Source organism: Heptranchias perlo, chromosome 29 (assembly GCF_035084215.1).
Source record: "Heptranchias perlo isolate sHepPer1 chromosome 29, sHepPer1.hap1, whole genome shotgun sequence".
NCBI classification, from domain to species: domain Eukaryota; kingdom Metazoa; phylum Chordata; class Chondrichthyes; order Hexanchiformes; family Hexanchidae; genus Heptranchias; species Heptranchias perlo.
This window is the reverse complement of record NC_090353.1, coordinates 6,249,327-6,266,244: the sequence shown is the minus strand read 5'-3', so window position 1 is coordinate 6,266,244 and position 16,918 is coordinate 6,249,327. Positions and strand designations below refer to the sequence as shown.

At 41.9% G+C, this 16,918-nt stretch overlaps 1 protein-coding gene across 2 annotated transcripts in view; it reads right to left on the bottom strand.

Annotated features, from left to right (window-relative positions):
• rad23ab (RAD23 homolog A, nucleotide excision repair protein b) overlaps positions 1–16,918 on the bottom strand; it is a 38,701-nt gene that overhangs the window by 5,217 nt on the left and 16,566 nt on the right. The window contains exons 4-9 of one of the 2 annotated variants that reach the window (XM_067968025.1): positions 15,910–16,256; positions 14,279–14,334; positions 12,305–12,426; positions 7,758–7,851; positions 7,314–7,441; positions 2,796–2,939 (exon numbers count right to left, since the gene is read on the bottom strand). In XM_067968025.1, the coding sequence (XP_067824126.1) occupies positions 2,796–2,939; positions 7,314–7,441; positions 7,758–7,851; positions 12,305–12,426; positions 14,279–14,334; positions 15,910–16,256 (891 nt within the window). Of the gene's footprint in view, positions 1–2,795; positions 2,940–7,313; positions 7,442–7,757; positions 7,852–12,304; positions 12,433–14,278; positions 14,335–15,909; positions 16,257–16,918 lie in introns of both variants that reach the window. The other variant, XM_067968024.1, reaches the window with a different exon arrangement.

Below are 16,918 nucleotides of genomic sequence, written 5' to 3'. Positions count from 1 at the left end.
TGAGGAAGTTAAAGAGATAGGAACGAGGCCATGGAGCGATTTGAACATGAGGATGAGAATTTTAAAAGTTGAGGTGTCGGTGGACCGGGAGCCAATGCAGGTCAGCGAGCACAGGGGTGATGGGCGAATGGGACTTGGTGCGAGTTAGGATACGGGCAGCAGAGTTTTGGATGAGCTCAAGTTTATGGAGGGTGGAAGATGGGAGGCTGGCCAGGAGAACATTGGAATAGTCGAGTCTGGAGATAACAAAGGCATGGATGAGGGTTTCAGCAGAAAATGGGCTGAGGCAGGGGTGGAAGTGTGCGATATTACGGAGGTGGAAGTAGGCAGTCTTAGTGGAGAGGATATGGGGTAGGAAGCTCAGCTCAAGGCCAAATAGGACGCTGAGATATTAGATATAGAAATTAGAGATTTCTTTCAGAAAATAACAATTTGGAATACAGAATATGAGTAATTTGAGACATGACATGAGGTAAGTGTACAGCAGGCTTGGGAACTGGTGACTTTGGACCTATAGTTCCCAAAACTCTCCACTACTGGGGTTTTTCTCTTGTCATGTCTGGGTCTGTTGTAGACTAATTGATTGAGACTGATTGCTATGATTAGTCAACATCGCCATTATCGTTGTATCACGTGACTACCAGGATGGTAGAAGACGAACTAGATGGACCTTGGTCTACTTTTGTCTAGCAATTCCTATGATCCTAACGAGCCATCACCAAGTTTTCAACTCTCCACTCTTCTCCAAATTTCTTGCTATGATACACACTGGGTACTTGGGAGAGAGTTGATGGACAGCTGCTGCTACTCGGAACTGTACCCCAGCATGAGCACCTGCAACAGGAGCAGGAGAAGAAAGAGACACAGACAGCCAAGCACGATCATTCTAACAATCAAGAGGGACACAGACTTGCTACAGGAGACAGTTACAAGCTGTCACGGTGGGGGCAACAGTAAGGGACCTGAATGTTTTTACAACACGAAGGCTAAGGATGAAAATACTTGTGAAAAGCACAGCAGAGTTACATTGTCATGGTAATAGACAAGGTATTTACATTTTGTATTAAATTGCAGGGGTGGGGGGAGGAATGAAATGCACATATTTTAAACAAATAGTAAAACAATGCAAAAATGACCCTTTCTAGGCATTACAGGACACATTCCATATCAGTAACGCTGAAGAGCTAGTAGCTGCTGGCTCCCCTATGGCACCAATCTTTAATAAGAGTGTACAGGCGTGCTGCTGTGATTGACAGCCAAGAAGAATCAGACTATTCTTCAACATTTACATTCCCAAAACATGCCCCCAATCCATTAAATTAAATTGGCTTTTGTTTATCCTAGTTTCTAGGAGGTGGGGGCATCAATTGTTTTGACGGGGGAGGGAGAAATTCCACTGTATAGTTCATACCCTACTAGGAGACTGGCTGTACTCTATCTTTTTCTTTACCCAAGTACTTTACTCCTCCCCTACCCATTTTGAAAACTTTTTCCAAACTTGCACGATTTAGAGCAGCAGTTACAAGTTGTTTGTGCATCATCTGAGCACGTAGCCCCTTTGTGACAATGCTAGTTTTCCAATAACTTTTCTGGTAAGTAATTTTGTGTCCTTTCCTCTGGAGAGTTTTCCCACATCACCTCTGCTAGAGAGGGTGAGCTGGAAGCCTGCTTCCCAAGCCTTTGCCAACAGTGCTGTGCAGCTGGTCACTTGGAGATATGCCAGACATTTGGTGTACACATGAAGAATCTTGTCTCTGCTCACCACCTCCCCTAGATGAGCAACACTGCTGATTTGAGGGTTACAGATTTGAACCCAAGTCCTATCATTTTGTAGCTTCCCATATTGCTCATGCTACATGCCACACAACACTATCTACCCTTAACCAAAATGAAAGCTATTGTCAGAATAAATTGAACTAGGCTCCCTATTCCTAACTGTCTGCTGACTTCACTTCATTTTGGTACATTAGATGCCTTACATTAGACAAATGCTTCATTAAATGGACCCCGATAATTGCTGGGAGCAGAGAAAGGCCTGGAGAAACTGTGCTGGAGTATCAAAGGGCTTGAGCTGAATACATGCTCTGGTGACCCTGATTCTGCACAAGTTCTAGGTAACAGTCTGGGAGAGTGTTCTACAGGCAGGAGTAGCAGTGCATGAAGCTTCACCACTAGAGCGCTGTGCATACGGTTTGGATTTATACAGATTAAATCTCAAGGAGCAGTTGAGCAGTTTATGTTCTTGCCATAAATGTGTCTGCCTTATGCACGCGCAACTCTTGCGCTGCTGTTCCAGTTTTAGGACTGTACACACCCACAGTCAGGCCACATTTCTCTGGTGCTGGCATGGAGGAAGCCAAGCAGCAAGGGAAGGGTTTTCTCAGGGCTACAGGAATCAATCCAGGAAGATCTGGGCTTTGAAAACTTAGTTGTGCTACCACACTTGTTATTTCATATCCAAAATTTGCCTTGGATAGAGTTTAACCTTTGGAAAAAACACAGTACTTCTTTAAGGATGGGAAGATTGCCTTATTTAGATACATACTACAGAATCAACAGTGTAATTAGATACAAAAAGCTGTAGATCCCATTTTGTTTCAGCTTTAGAACATCTGTTTTTGTTTTTAACGATTAGTCTCAATTATCCCACAAACATCATAATGCGCATTTTAAGGAAGGGTTTCAGACTGCATGGGTGGCCCTGAAATGCAGATTGAAAGTTGGATTTGTTAGTGCTAAATTTTCTATTTCACATGACTCCCTTTATTACATCTCAGTTTACAAAATTTACTTACCCTTTCTATTGCTTCCTTCTCCTGGGGTGTAACCTGGATGTAGTTAGTGTGTGGTGACCCGTGACCTTCTGCTCCTTCACTTCCGGCCTCTCCCAAAGGATCATTCAGCATCTGAACAAACTGCTCCTGGTGCTGAGTTATTTGCTGGAAGACAATTAGAAACACTATAAATGGTTATTGGTGGAACTGGCTCGATCAATGACCTTGGAAGCTGTGTACAGGAGGTGCAGCACTTTTAAGCACTGCAAAGTACACAATTTTAAAAAATTAAACCCGAGAAAATGTTACTATTTTGCACTTTTACTTTGTGTTCATCAAGGTGATGGAATGTTGGTACTGGGGAATGGAACACTTTCCATTTCAAGTGCTGAATGTCAGCATCAAGCAGCCACAGGCCAGGTATAGCACAGTTAGATACAAAATAAAGATCCCTCTACTCTGCCCCCACGACTTGCTTTAGCCCCAACCACAGAAGAGCACCCCCTACTGCACCACTAGATTGAAAGTGCCCAAACTCATTGCACATAGGACCCTTAAAACAGCAGATAAAGACTTTATCCAATTGTGGATTTGAACCCATGTACCAGAAATAATATCTGACCCCTTGCACCACCCAGTTTCTCAATAATTATTTTTGATGAACCTGGAAAATGGAACATCTTCCTGTGTCAGACACCCACTGTCAGTATCAAACACTCCTGGCTCAGGTATCATAATTAGATAGAAAGCAAATAAAGCTCCATCTATTCTACCATCACCTCTGAAGATAAACACCAATGCACCAATTTCAACTTCCCAAACCATCAACCTGTGGCCCAAATACTTAATTTAGGGGTAGTTTTGTGCTATGGACCAATGCTGACTAGAACCAGGTACAATCTGGCCAACTCATCCCACATAGGACTTGTACAAATCATTGGTTAGGCTGTGGTTTGAATAGTGTGTCCAGTTTTGAACGCAGTACTTAAGGAAAGACATCAAAGCCAGGGAGAGGGCGCAGAAGAAATTCACTATGCCGCGAAGGATGAGAGGCTTTAGTTTTGAGGAGGGACTAGAAAAACTGGCAGTCTTTCCATTAGAACAAAAGCTAAAAATAAGATCTGACAGAGTTGCTCAAAATTAAGAGGGATTTTGTTAAAAGTAAATCAGGAAACTATTTTTCCACTGCACAGTGAATTGGTAGCTAGAAGGTATAAACAAACAAAGGGAGAGGTTAGAATTTTTTTTTTTTTTTTAAAACTTAGGGTTGTTGGGACATGGAAGTGCCCAACCAGAAACAGTGGTGCAAACAGAAGCCATAATAGCTTTTAAAAGGGAAGTGGATAAATATTTGAAAAAGAAAATTTTAAAAAAGTAAGGGAAAAGGGACTAAGTGGATAATTCTTTCAAAGAGATGGCACAGCTGTAATGGGTCAAATGGCCTCCCTCTGCAGTGAAATTTTGTAATTCTATGACTCATACAACCGATACTTTCATCTCTTCCATCTGGATGGGATCTGAACCAAGATCCAGAGGTGAAACGGACAGGGTGCTAACCCACTGTCATACAATCTCTCACTATCTCTTCACTGTGGCAGGATTTTTAAAATATTGGGTTGTTTTTGTCTTTACCACCAGTTTTCAGTATGTGCCACTCCTAAACACCAGACTAAAGTAACTGAAAAGGGAAGCACGGTTTTTCTTTTAAAAATGTAATTAAAAAAAAAAATCAACAAAACTTGTTAACATGCTGTTAAAAAAGTATACAGGATCTTTGGCTTTACAGAGTACAAAAGAAGGAAGCTATATTCAACCTTTATAAATCACTGGTTAAGCCTGCTGGAGCATTGTGTCCAATTCTGGGCACCACTCTTTAGGAAGGATATCAAGGCCTTGGAGGGGGTGCAGAGGAGATTTACTAGGGTAATACCAGGAATGAGGGACTCCAGTTATGTGAAGACCAGGGAAGCTGGGAACGTTCTCCTTAGAGTAGAGAAGGTTAAGAGTTAATAGAGGTGTTCAAAATTATGAGGGGTTTTGATAGAACAAATAGGGAGAAACTGTTTCCATTGGAGGAGGGTCAGTAACCAGAGGACACAGATTTAAGGTAATTGGCAAAAGAATGAGGGGAGATAAAGAGGCACAGGCACGATAGGCCAAATGGCCTCCTTCTAAGAACATAAGAAATAGGAGCAGGAGTAGGCCAATCGGCCCCTCGAGCCTGCTCCGCCATTCAATAAGATCATGGCTGATCTGATCCTAACCTCAAATCTAAATTCATGTCCAATTTCCTGCCCGCTCCCCGTAACCCCTAATTCCCTTTACTTCTAGGAAACTGTCTATTTCTGTTTTAAATTATTTAATGATGTAGCTTCCACAGCTTCCTGGGGCAGCAAATTCCACAGACCCACCACCCTCTGAGTGAAGGAGTTTCTCCTCATCTCAGTTTTCAAAGAGCAGCCCCTTATTCTAAGATTATGCCCCCTCGTTCTAGTTTCACCCATCCTTGGGAACATCCTTACCGCATCCACCCGATCAAGCTCCTTCACAATCTTATATCTTTCAATAAGATCGCCTCTCATTCTTCTGAACTCCAATGAGTAGAGTCCCAATCTACTCAACCTCTCCTCATATGTCCGTCCCCTCATCCCCAGGATTAACCGAGTGAACCTTCTTTGTACTGCCTCGAGAGCAAGTATGTCTTTTCTTAAGTATGGACACCAAAACTGTATGCAGTATTCCAGGTGCGGTCTCACCAATACCTTATATAACTGCAGAAATACCTCCCTGTTTTTATATTCTATCCCCCTAGCAATAAAAGCCAACATTCCGTTGGCCTTCTTGATCACCTGCTGCACCCGCATACTAACTTTTTGATTTTCTTGCACTAGGACCCCCAGATCCCTTTGTACTGCAGTACTTTCCAGTTTCTTGCCATTAAGATAATAACTTGCTCTCTGATTTTTCCTGCCAAAGTGCATAACCTCACATTTTCCAATATTGTATTGCATCTGCCAAATCTCCGCCCACTCACCCAGCCTGTCGATATCCCCTTGTAGGTTTTTTATGTCCTCCTCACTCTCTACTTTCCCTCCCAACTTTGTATCATCTGCAAACTTTGATATGTTACACTCGGTCCCCTCCTCCAAATCGTTAATATAGATTGTAGAGTTGGGGACCCAGCACCAACCCCTGCGGAACACCACTGGCAACTGTAAGATTCTGTGCTGTAAGATTCTATGAAAACCATATGTTCATATTTACTAGTAATGTGGGTTTTGATAAGGAAAGATGCACTGGTACAGCAAGCCAAGGAGCTGCCCTTGGACAATATCCACTCATCCAGAGACCAATCCAGGACTGTCTACATTGGAGCAAATACTGGCCAGTGGCTGAAAGAAGAACAGCAGCCCACGATTACTCTCTGAACAGATTGTTCCACAGACACTGCCAAATTGAAAAAGATACAACAATCCATGAGGAACAAAACAAATTCTTACTCTGTTACTTTAACCAAGGCTGCACAAGCACTGTACACACACAGCAGGATGGGGGCTGGAGAAAGGTAACCGGCAGGAGCTAAGAGAGAGATGCTACATTGTTCAATTGAGAACCAAAAAGGCATCTGGAGAATCCTTGCAAAATAATTGCTAAACCTATCTTATGGGCCTCTGGCAAAAGCTCTCTTAACCTGCCTTTGGGCAAGCTGCCAAATAAACATTTTGATCAAATCCTCTGACCCATGAAAGACGACTCGCTGTTCTGAACTAAAGGATGAAAATATGCCAGCAGTTTAATACTGGGAAACAGAACACCTGGCCACTTTTGCACCCGTTGTCAGCAAAAAGCACTCAGGTCAAACAGCAGAAAAGGCTCCTGTATTCTACATCAACAATGTGTCTTACCTTCAGTACTAGAGAAAAAAAACCCTTGCTGCACTAGTGTAGCATTTCTATTTCCCATAATGATCTCTGATCTTGTGCCAAATGATGGACAGTTTTATGCTATAATCCTGTAAGAACTAGGTTGAAGCAGCCCAAACTCATTTCATTTAAGACTCATACAGCCAACAGTGAGACTTGCATCCCATCAGTCTGGTTGAACTGCAGCAAAAAAAAAATAGGATGATGGGTTATTTGCAAGTCATGGCAAGTTTAAAAAAAAAGAAACAAAAACTATTGCCCTTTATACTCTTTTGAATTGTTTATGCTGGGGAGAGGAAATAAATCACAACTTCCACTCTTCATTGCTATCCAGTGACACCTCCTGGAAAGTACAGCTGTGCAGACATCAAGCAAAGAAATAATCAGGCCTGCTGTGATGTCCCTCACAATCAAACAGCCTGCTGAGGCTTACAGTTTGGGTATACACATGAAGAAAGTCCACTTGGGGTGAGCTACTGAAGGTGCTGCTGGCAGCCATGGAACTGTACCCCAGCGAGAGTAACCATACAAGAGGAAGAGATAAAACTGTAAAGAAAGCAGTTTACAGCAGTTTTGCAGACAGTGGCACTGATGAGAGTAATACTGGGCGGCATACCTGTAGGAGCGTTGGGTTGTCTCTACCGAGCTGCTGAAGCAGGGCCGGCAGTAGTGCCGGGTTCTGCTGTATGATCTGACGCATCTGTTGAAACTGGGGTTGAGTTCGCAGAAATTCCAGTGGGTTACCTGGAAGAGACCATCAATAAAATTAGCAACCTACACAAACCAAAACCAAGACCTACATTTAAGTGAATTTAACCTGTACAATTTTATGCATTATATATGCATTCTATGGTTCCATATTCCTGCGCAGTAGTTTACAGCCAATATAATTAAGAGCACTTCATATAGTGACTACTCATCATGCTACCCACACTACCAGTATGACTGTGTGCTACATTCCCCACAGTAACACAGTTTATAGTGACTGCTTGCTCTGCTACCCACATTAACAGCAGAGTTTCCCACTGCTCTGTTACCCACATTAAGAGATTGCACTCACTGCTTGGTGTAGACTGTGATGACGGCTGTGATGGTGGTTGTGTTGTGACTCGAGGTTGTGGTTCCTCTGGGACTTCCGGCTCTGCCGGGATTCCCTAAATAAAGAGCAAAACACCTATTACATACCTTCCTTTATATTCAACCGCACAGACTAAAGGCAACACTATAAACCAGCCCAAATAATATGAAACAATCTGTGCAATTCCCCCCCCCACCCAATGAAACAGGTCCTTCAAGGTGTAGAGTAAGATAAGAAACTAAATGGAGTTCCCCCAAACGTAACCACTAAAATAATTGGAATTTCAAAACCAGAGCAACACAACCCAGAGGTCAGAAAATGCTAAACATGATTCTTGAACAAATAACAAGAATAAAATTTTCACAATTTTTCAAACTTGGGTTGGTTACTCCCTGACTTAGCCAGGAAGAGGTATTCACAGTTCCCTGGCCACAGCTTTAATACCCCTGAAGAAGAAATGGTAATGGAGTCAGCCTAGTTTTACTTACAACAAAAGAAAAGGCATTAATAGGCCAAGTTTAGCAAGCTATTGCCTCAATCTCAATTAATACCATGTTTAAAAGAGGGAGCTTTGCCATCGGTACTCTTTAAAAAAATGTCAATTCTGGCATTTTCATTTTAGCAGGGAAGTTTCAAAACAGCAAGCCTGGAGACCAGAAGAACTGCCTTACAGGGGTTTAACAGAAGAAAGCCAATGTGCAAGGTGCTATTAACAGTTTGCACTAATTCAGCATCCTTGTACAGTACAGACAAACTCCAAAGACCCCATTTTCCCAGTCCAAAATTTGCCATTGAGGAATCACAAATACAAACTTAGATCCGGCTAATCCAAAGTGCAACACAATGAAACCTCAATATCCTGACAGATGATCACACTACTCAAATACTGATTAAACCCTTGGGCGGCGACAATCAAACAACATGGGATGGGGTGTGGGTGCTGCAGATCAGGTGTTCTACTTAGAGTCCAATAATTCATGTATTCTCCTAGAGCCCCATTTAGGGAGTACTATTTTTTAAAATCAGAAATTTTTGCCACTCTGCTCTTACTTGAGCACTCACTGTTGACCGAGAAAGGGTTATTACTATTGGATAACATCAATTCACCACTGCATTAAGAATTACCTCATTTGACATTTTCCACAACATATTTTATTTGAAGTGCCTTCCATTAGGTAATGCACTTCAGAAAAAAAGTGGGGGATGAGTTTAAAATGGGGGATGGGCACCAGGATGAAACAGGAGAGGGGAAACTAGGTGTGCAAAGGACTGGGAGAAACAAAAGGCACGAGAGTAAAGAATAATTTAGGGGAGCTATTGCGAGGCAGTCTAAGATGAGTTTGGAATGCATGTGCATAAATAAGGTTGATGAGCTGCAGGGACAAGTCACCACATGGGACTATTATATAGTGGCAATAGCAGAGACCTGGCTCAAAGAAAGGGAGGATTGGCTACAAGGTATTCAGGAAAGATAGAGAAGGAAAGAAAGGAGGGGGGTGGCAGAATTGAACAAAGAAACTATTATAGCACTGGAAAGGGATGATGTAGTTGAGGGGTCAAAGACAGAATCTATTTGGTTAGAATTAAGGAATGATAGAGGAGCTACTACACTACTGGGTGTATACTATAGGCCACCAAATAGTGGGAAGAGATAGAGGAGCAAATTACAGAATGATGCAAGAACTATAGAGTAGCGATAATGGGAGACTTCAATTATCCCAATATAAACTGGGATAGTAACAGTGTAAAGGGCAAAGAGGAGGAGGAATTCCTTAAGTGTATACGAGAGAACTTTCTTGATCAGTGTTACTCCAGCCCAATGAGGAAGGAAGCAGGGCTGGATCTTAGTTATGGAAAAAGACAAGGAACAATCAAGTGTAAAAACACATAACTGGAGGAGGGCTAATTTCAGCGAGTTAAAAATGGATTTTGCCCACGTGGATTGGAATCAAAAATTGGTAGCCATCAGTAATTGAACAATGGGAGGCCTTCAAGGAGATGGTTCAGGTACAGAGCAGACACATTCCCATAAGGGGGAAAGGAAGGGTATCCAAAGCTAGAGCGCCATGGATGACTAAAGATACAGAGATTAAAATGAAACAGAAAAAGGAGGCTTATGACACATGTAAGGTTCGTAATACAGTAGAGAACCTAGCTGAATACAGAAAGTACAGAGGAGATCTAAAAAAAGAGAATAAGGGCAAAGAGAGTATGAGAATAGATTAGCAGCTAACATAAAAAGGAACCCAAAAGTCTTTTATAAACATATAAATAGTAAAAGGACAGTCAAAGGTGCCAATTAGAGACAAAAAAAATCTTCTTGTGAAGGCAAAGGGTACGGCTGAGGTACTAAATGAATACTTTGCATCTGTCTTCACCAAAGAGGATGCTGCCAATGTAGCAGTAAAGGAGCATGTAGTAGCGATATCAGATAGGATAAAAATAGGTAAAGAGGAGGTACATAAAAGGCAGTACTCAAAGTAGAAAAGTCATCCAGTCCAGGTGGGATGCATCAGAGGTAACTGAGGGAAGGCTCTGGCCATAATCTTCCAATTCTCCTTAGATATAAGGGTGGTCCAGAGGACTGGAGGATTACAAATGTTACACCCCTGTTCAAGGGGGAGAAAGATAAATCTGGCAGTTACAGGCCAGTTAGCCTAATATCGGTGGTGGGGAAACTATGATACACAATAATCCAGGACAAAATTAATTGGCACTTGGAAAAGTATGTGCAAATAAAAGTCAGCACAAATTTGTTAAAGGAAAATAGTGTTTGACTAACTTGATTGAGTTCTTTGATGAAATAACGAAGAGGATTGAAGAGGTGCATACGGACTTTCAAAAGGTATTTGATAAAGTACCACATAATAGACGTGTAAGCAAAATTAAAGCCTGGCAGCGTGGATACAAAATTGGCTAAGGGACAGAAAGCACAGTAGTGGTGAACGGTTGTTTTTCAGACTGGAGGAAAGTATACAGCAGTGTTTCCCAGGGGTAGATATGAGGACTACTGCTCTTTTTGATATATATTAATGACCTGGACTTGGGTACACAGGGTATAATTTCAAAGTTTGCAGATGGCACAAAACTCAAATGTAGGAAACAAAGGCTTCAGGAGGACATAGACAGACTGGTGAAATAGACAGACACATGGCAGATAAAATTTAACAGAAGTGTGAAGTGGTACATTTGGTAGGAAGAATGAGGAGAGGCAATATAAACTAAATGGTACAATTTTACAGGTGTGCAGGAATAGAGAGACTTGACGGTGTACGTACACAAATCTTCGAAGGGGGCAGGACAAGTTGAGAAGGCTGTTCAAAAAAGCATATGGGATCCTTGACTTTATTAATTAGAGGCATAGAGTACAAAGCAAGGAAGTTATGCTAAACCTTTATAAAACACTGGTTAGGCCTCAACTGGAGTATTGTATTCAATTTGGACACCACACTTTAGGAAAGATGTCAAGGCCTTAGAGAGGGTGCAGAGGAGATTTACCAGAATGGTACCAGGGATGAAGGACTTCAGTTACATGGAGAGATAGGAGAAACTGGGGTTGTTCTCCTTACAGCAGAGGTTAAGAGGAGGTTGATAGAGGTGTTCAAAATCATGAACAGTTTTGATAGAGGTAATAAAGAGAAAATATTTCCAGTAGCAGATGGGGAGGTAACCAGAGGACACAGATTTAAGGTGATTGGCAAATGAACCAGAGGCGTCATGAGAAATTTTATTTATTTTTTTAAAAACGCAGCAAGTTATGATGATCTGGAATGCACTGCCTGAAAGTTTGATACAAGCAGATTCAATGTTAACTTTCAAAAGGGAATTGGATAAATACTTGAAGGGAAAACATTTATAGGGCTATGGGGCAAGAGCAGGGGAGTGGGACTAATTGGATAGCTCTACCAAAGAGCCGGCACAGACACAATGGGCCAAAAGGTCTCCTTTTGTACTGTGTCATACTATGATACTACTATAATACCTCATCTCCCTCATGGTCTAGTGAACACAGGCACCGTCTTGTGTAATACTAAGCCAGTAGGTCCCAGATTCTAGCTGAGCTCAGAAAATGGGGTACTACAGCTGGCTTCAAGGCCAGGAAGGGAATATATTCAGCTGAGGATCCTGTTCCTGGCAAATACAGGACCGGTCATGGCTGTGATGCCCTCCAAGAACGAATAAGCTGTTCAGGCGTACACATGAAAAATAGCCATTTGGGCGAAGTAACAATAGAAGTGTACTCCAATAAAGGTCAGCATCTTAAGAAGAATGGAAAAAAAGGGTGGGACAAAAATCAATATAAAAAAAAAATCAATGCCCATTGTAGATTGTGAAACTCGTGCCACTAACAAGAAGGTGGAAAGGGGGAAAAAGGCCATTCAGCTCACTTCGCTCACCCCAGTCATATACATGATCTTTCAGATCAATTGCATCTCTCTCCTACATTGGCAATAAGCCAGTGCCACCCTCTACAGGGGAGAATTAATACTTCAATACTTTAAACATCCCAGAGTCCACTTGCGACTCACCGTCAGAAGATACTCCACAGCTCTGTCTGGGTTGTTGAAGCTTGCCCGTAGCGCCGCAAGAACCTGCTCCCTTTCATATCCCATTGACATGATCTCTGCCACCAAATTCTCATAAGCCTGTCCTGTAACTAGAGTAAATCCTCATAACTGAAGTTATTCAGCTCCAAACATGAAACCAAATCACTAACAGAATAAAGTTTCAACGGACAACACTAGGATTTTTCCTGAATCTTTTTAACCAGCTGGTCTTTGTCAAATGGACTTCGCAGTCGGGATACCAGTCAGTCTGTTATTAACTCTCTGGGCAAATGTCAGAGTTCCACCCAGTTTCCTCCTTAGCAATATATATTTCTGCTCCTTTTTAATATTTCCATTTACAGCACGTCTCCATCTCATGCAGCCAGTGTAGAGTACATGATGGGATAAAGTCAAACCAAAGCATGTTGGCCCTTCAATTTGTCTGTTCCTCACAGCTAGGAATTCCCACTGGGATATCATCAGCCAATAGGGTGCTTACAGCACAAGGAACTGCATCACAGCATAAATCAGGAGTTTGAGGGGAGTAAACTGGAAAAAAGGACAGATCTGCCACTTCCACAATGGGATCCAAAATTGGCAGTGGTGGTGGTGGCCCAGTTACAGTCCCGTGCAGGATGCACTTTTCCTGCCTAATTAGTTACGTGCTCCCTGTGGAGTTTGTTTATTTCACTGCCGGCTACTGATGACACCACATGTTCTCAACCCAATTTTCCTACAGTTTATCCGCTTTATCTAAATTTTCCTGTGGAATGCCCATCGATATCAAGATGTTGATAAATGAGGATTGAGTATTGCCAACTGAGTTACAAATGTTACAGCTACACCTTTTTTTATATCTTAACAACCAATTTGGTTCTATTTATTAACCTTAAATATATTTTAAATTAAAATTATTTACAACTGCCCTGCCGTCTTTGCCTCTCATCCCCATTTTCTTTTATATTTACTGTTTTGCTGTACATCAGACACTGAGTTGCAGATATTGCATACGTGATACTAGGAAGGAAAGGTAATGTAATGCCTGCCCAGTGGGTAACCTGGCATCAAGTTGAGTTCAGGAAAATACATACTTTCTGCAGTCTGAAAATCTTCTGTGCTCCCCCGCCCACTTACATCTTCATGGCGTCTCCATGCTGTTAAATAGCTGACCTCCTCAGCTGCTGCCAGTGCCTCTATGACCAGTTAATAGGAGGTGCACATGATTGCTTGTGTTGACTCATGAAATACATTAACCAATTTTACTTTACACTACTTAAATTTCAGTTTCAATAGAAGTGAAAATTTTAATGGATAATTTAAGTTACCTATCTGGTTTTCTCTGCTTCCTCTAAATATTGAATCCAAAGATGCCAATCAGAAGATCCAATGTAGTTGGATTTGATTGTGCCAATGGAGCAACTGGCACAACATTCATAACCCGTAGATTATTCCAAGCACCCATGACTCATCAGCAGTACAAGCAGCCAGGTGCCACTAAAACACTGACTCCAAAGCAAATGGAGAAAAACATTTAATTACAAGCCAATTGCATTCATTTGCAATAGAGGCACTGGCAGCAGCCTAGGAATAGGTCAGTTGCTGATCCCTTTGGCTGAAGAATAGAATATAAACATGGAAAATCCTTAAAGGAAAGGTTTGCAAGGAAAAAAAAAATCAGAAAATTCCATTGAACTACAGAAGATAGTGCGTTTTCCTTTGCCATCACAATACCAAGTTGTGTACCTGTGTAAGCATTAAGTCACCTTTCCTTTCTAGTATCATGTATGCCATATTTTTACCTAGTGATTCTGTAATATAGATAGGGAGTAGAATTTTCAATTTCAGCGTGCAATGTATTATCAATACAGAAATACATAGTGAAATAAATCATGGGTGTCAATGACTAATATTTCAATAGTGATACAAATCCTTCCTATTAAACTGGATCAAACTTACCTAATGTAGAGGAGGCTGTTTCCACTAGATTCAAGTCAATTTCTTCAGCCGCAGATCTAAAACAAAATCACAATTATACAATGATGCTTAACCCATCATACTGGCACATCAACACAGCAATCAGATCAGAGCATGGCTCCAATGTTACAATGCAGGTACCCACAATGTAGTGATTTTCTACACACTGAACCACAAAGTTTGTATTGAGCTGCAGGCTTGTGTTTTTAACAACACAAAACCTGTGACTTAATAGCTGAGGGCTCACTCAACTTAATGCAGCAGAAAATTATATTCTTGATGTCCCAACAATGAATGAAACTTCATTCTTGAATGTTTGCTGGGTAAGACTTTACACCAAGTTTACATATAATGTACACTGCAGAGTATTTCTTAGTAATCACTGGAAATTACTTCTCAATAAAACTGCAATAAACAGTCATTGCCATCAAGTACAGCGTAACCTGCAAACTTGAGCGAGCAATAAAATGCAAAAATATTTGAAAGAATGACATTCTTTACCAGTTATAATTATATTTCCACAAATACTTTTGGCTCCCATTTTATTTTCTCCCTGCATCATGCACCATTCATGGCAGGGCAGACAGGTGGCCTATTCCTCAGCTGCTGCCAAGTCTTGTTCTCGAATGCGACATCCAAGAGGTGCACGAGAGCAAGCTGCCTGAATTTCCCATCCCTATAATGAAGCTTGCAACTTCAGTCAAGTACTTCCATTTGATGGCATGGCTGGGACTGAAGACGTATTAAATGGGAAACTACAGAGCACCGATGTTCTGCTTTACCCACTCACAGTAGAATTGTAATGCTTGCTCCAAGATAAAAATACCAAGAGCTTCTTCTAGAAATTAGTGGCATCAGTGCTTAAAACCTCACTGAGGATGGCATAAAGTGTTGGGATTCCCAATGTATTAAAACAGTAAGATATGGGCATGCGCTCACAATACTACACACAGAGCTCCCAAACTCGGCCATGTCATTTTATGGTCGGCTGAGAGTGGGCTATCTGTTGGCTGGGGATGGCTTAAGACGACAATCGGGAAAAAAAAGACAAAAGGAGGAAGGGTAAAAATGCAAGTCCCACTAATAAAAAGAAAATGTTTTGGAGTGTGCTAAACTTCCAAAAAAAGGAAAACCCTAAATCAACAAATCTTCTACAAACAAAACCTGGTAAATTCATATTTTGGAACGCGAGTCATCAATCCGTTAATACATAAAACTGCAGTGTATGTGCACATCCTGCAGTTTTAATGCAAACCACATGCAGTTCCATAAACCAAGAAGCTTCCAGGAGTCAAAAATTCACAGCAGCTCGAGACAAAAATTCTTCATGAGCCTGATTGCATCTTTTGAAAAATCAGATACATCCAGGGAGATTGAGGCGATTTGTTCTTCCTTCTCCCATTTGCTTAGTGGGTGAAGCTGCACATCGAGCAATTCCCAGAAGAGGAAAAAAAACAATTGCAGCTCTTCAAACTCAAGAAAAAAAAATGAAAATTCAATGAATCGCCCCAAAAGGACATTCCCCCAGGGTACTGCTGCTTTCCTCCCTAACTTCAGCACATCTTGCGGTATGTACTAATGTCCTGCTTCTTCCCTATCCAATTTTATTGTACCTTGGGTTAAGTGCTTCAGAAGCGGCACTGGTTTCTTCTTTTGTTTCTTCTTCCTTTGGCTTTTCCTCTGTGACTGTACTAGAAGGATCGGACGTCGCCGGAACTATAGCTGGCGGTGAAGCAGGGGCAAGAGCCGTTGCAGCTGAGGTTGGGGTGGGGTTAGGGGTGGAAGTTTGACTTGAAGGTGAAATGGAATCTGCAATCAAAGTTGGAATCGCAGTTGAAGCTGGAGTTGCAGTAGAAGCTGGAGTTGCAGTTGAGGTGGAGGCAGCTGCTGTGATACTCGCTGAAGCAGACACTGGAGCAGGCTGTGTTGGTGGTTGTGCAGGTGCAGGAGCTGCTTTAGGCTGTTTATAAAGAAAAAAAGTTAAATATTAGTTTGTGACAGGTCAGCTGCACTGAATAATAAAGACAAGCATACTCAAGCATCACTGCACATCCAACCAAGACACCTAGAGCTTAATCCCAGTCATAAATTAGAGGGTTTGACAGGGGAGATGCTGAGAGCCTGCTTCCCGTGGCTGGACAGACTAGAACGAGGGGTCATAGCCTCAAGATAAGGGGTCGGCCATTTAGGACTGAGAGGAGGAAAAATGTCTTCACTCAGAGGGCTGTAGATGCTCAGTTGTTGAATATATTCAAGGGGTTGATGGATTTTTGGACACTAAGGGAATCAAAGTATATGGGGATTGGGTGGGAAAGTGGAGTGGAGGTAGATGATCAGCCATGATCTTAAGAATGGCGCAGCAGGCTCAAGGGGCCGAATGGCCTACTCCTGCTCCTATTTCTTATGTTCTTACGATATTCCCACTCAAGCTTCCTCCAGAGTCCATATTTTTCCAGTTTCCCTTCCCTTACTGCACAAGGGCACCTTCCAATAGATCGTACATAGAAGCATTTAAGAGGAAGCTAGATAAGTACACGAGGGAGAAAGGAATAGAAGGATATGCTGATAGGGTGAGATGAGGCTCGTGTGGAGTATAAGCACCGGCATAGACCAGTTGGACCG